Raw genomic sequence first — 938 nt, 5'->3', positions numbered from 1 at the left:
AGCGGATACTACATTCTACGGGCTTGGACAATGACAAATATGATATCAGAGTCGAACACTTCCTCAGTACGGTGTTGAGATAAACATCAACGATGACACTGAGCTTGTAAGGGGTGCATATGTGACAAGAGGGCGCGGCACTTTTTGTAACCGACTTTTTGTGTCTTAAATTGACGTACAATAATAACTGAATTCAAAGTCAAATATCCGCAAGTACTTAAATAAATTTTATATATACATATACAAAGTCTTACAAAATTTATTTTGTTCACATGAATCTATAGATTACACTTGTATCTTCACTTATAGAACTTCATCGATATGTTGTCGCTTGTTTACCTTTGGCACACGATCTGTGTGTCAAATTTTGCATCACCAACACCAACACCAACACCAGCACCATGACGAGGGACTAACTGTCCTCGAGCAACAATCATGGACTTGTAAAACTCTACAAGCACCTTCTGATCATACTCTTTCAATTGCCTCATCCCAAATCCATTGTCAAGTCCTCCGATTCCACTGCTCAAACACCACGAACTAGCAACCTTCATCATCATGTTTACATACGCGTCGCGCATATTCATTAGCACTTTCTTTGGTGAAAATCTCTTCAGTTTCAGTTTCAGTTTCAGTTTCATCTTTGGTTTTAGATTTATCTTCCAAAACCTTCTACTCTTATACGCAGCCATGTTCTTCGACCCATTTAGCCTTTCGTACCCTTTAGTCCTCCTCCAGTGTCCCTTTAATCCACTGTACATGCTCGTTGATGACACCGATAATCCCTCCATTTTGGTGTTGTATTGCGCGCTGGAACTATTGTGGATCGGATGGTTTGTTGATACAAGAAGCTAAGGAAGTTGTGTAAAAGCAACGCGGAGATTTGATGTGATATCGCGTACTGAAACTATTGTGGATGTTCCTATGAGAAAGGTTAT

At 39.8% G+C, this 938-nt stretch overlaps 1 protein-coding gene across 1 annotated transcript; it reads right to left on the bottom strand.

The window, feature by feature from the left end:
• Positions 1-335: 335 nt before the first annotated feature.
• On the bottom strand, positions 336-791 carry LOC107855084. The gene has a single exon (XM_016700068.1). The coding sequence runs from the start codon at positions 789-791 to the stop codon at positions 336-338; it is 456 nt and encodes a 151-aa protein (XP_016555554.1).
• Between the last annotated feature and the right edge of the window lie 147 nt (positions 792-938).

This window comes from Capsicum annuum, chromosome 6 (genome assembly GCF_002878395.1).
Source record: "Capsicum annuum cultivar UCD-10X-F1 chromosome 6, UCD10Xv1.1, whole genome shotgun sequence".
Lineage (NCBI taxonomy): Eukaryota > Viridiplantae > Streptophyta > Magnoliopsida > Solanales > Solanaceae > Capsicum > Capsicum annuum.
Note: the sequence above shows the minus strand (reverse complement) of the source record. Positions and strands in the feature narration are given on the sequence as shown.

Excerpts from the sequence above, each read along its gene's own strand:
- LOC107855084 (XM_016700068.1), bottom strand. The coding sequence starts at position 791 with ATGGAGGGATTATCGGTGTCATCAACGAGCATGTACAGTGGATTAAAG.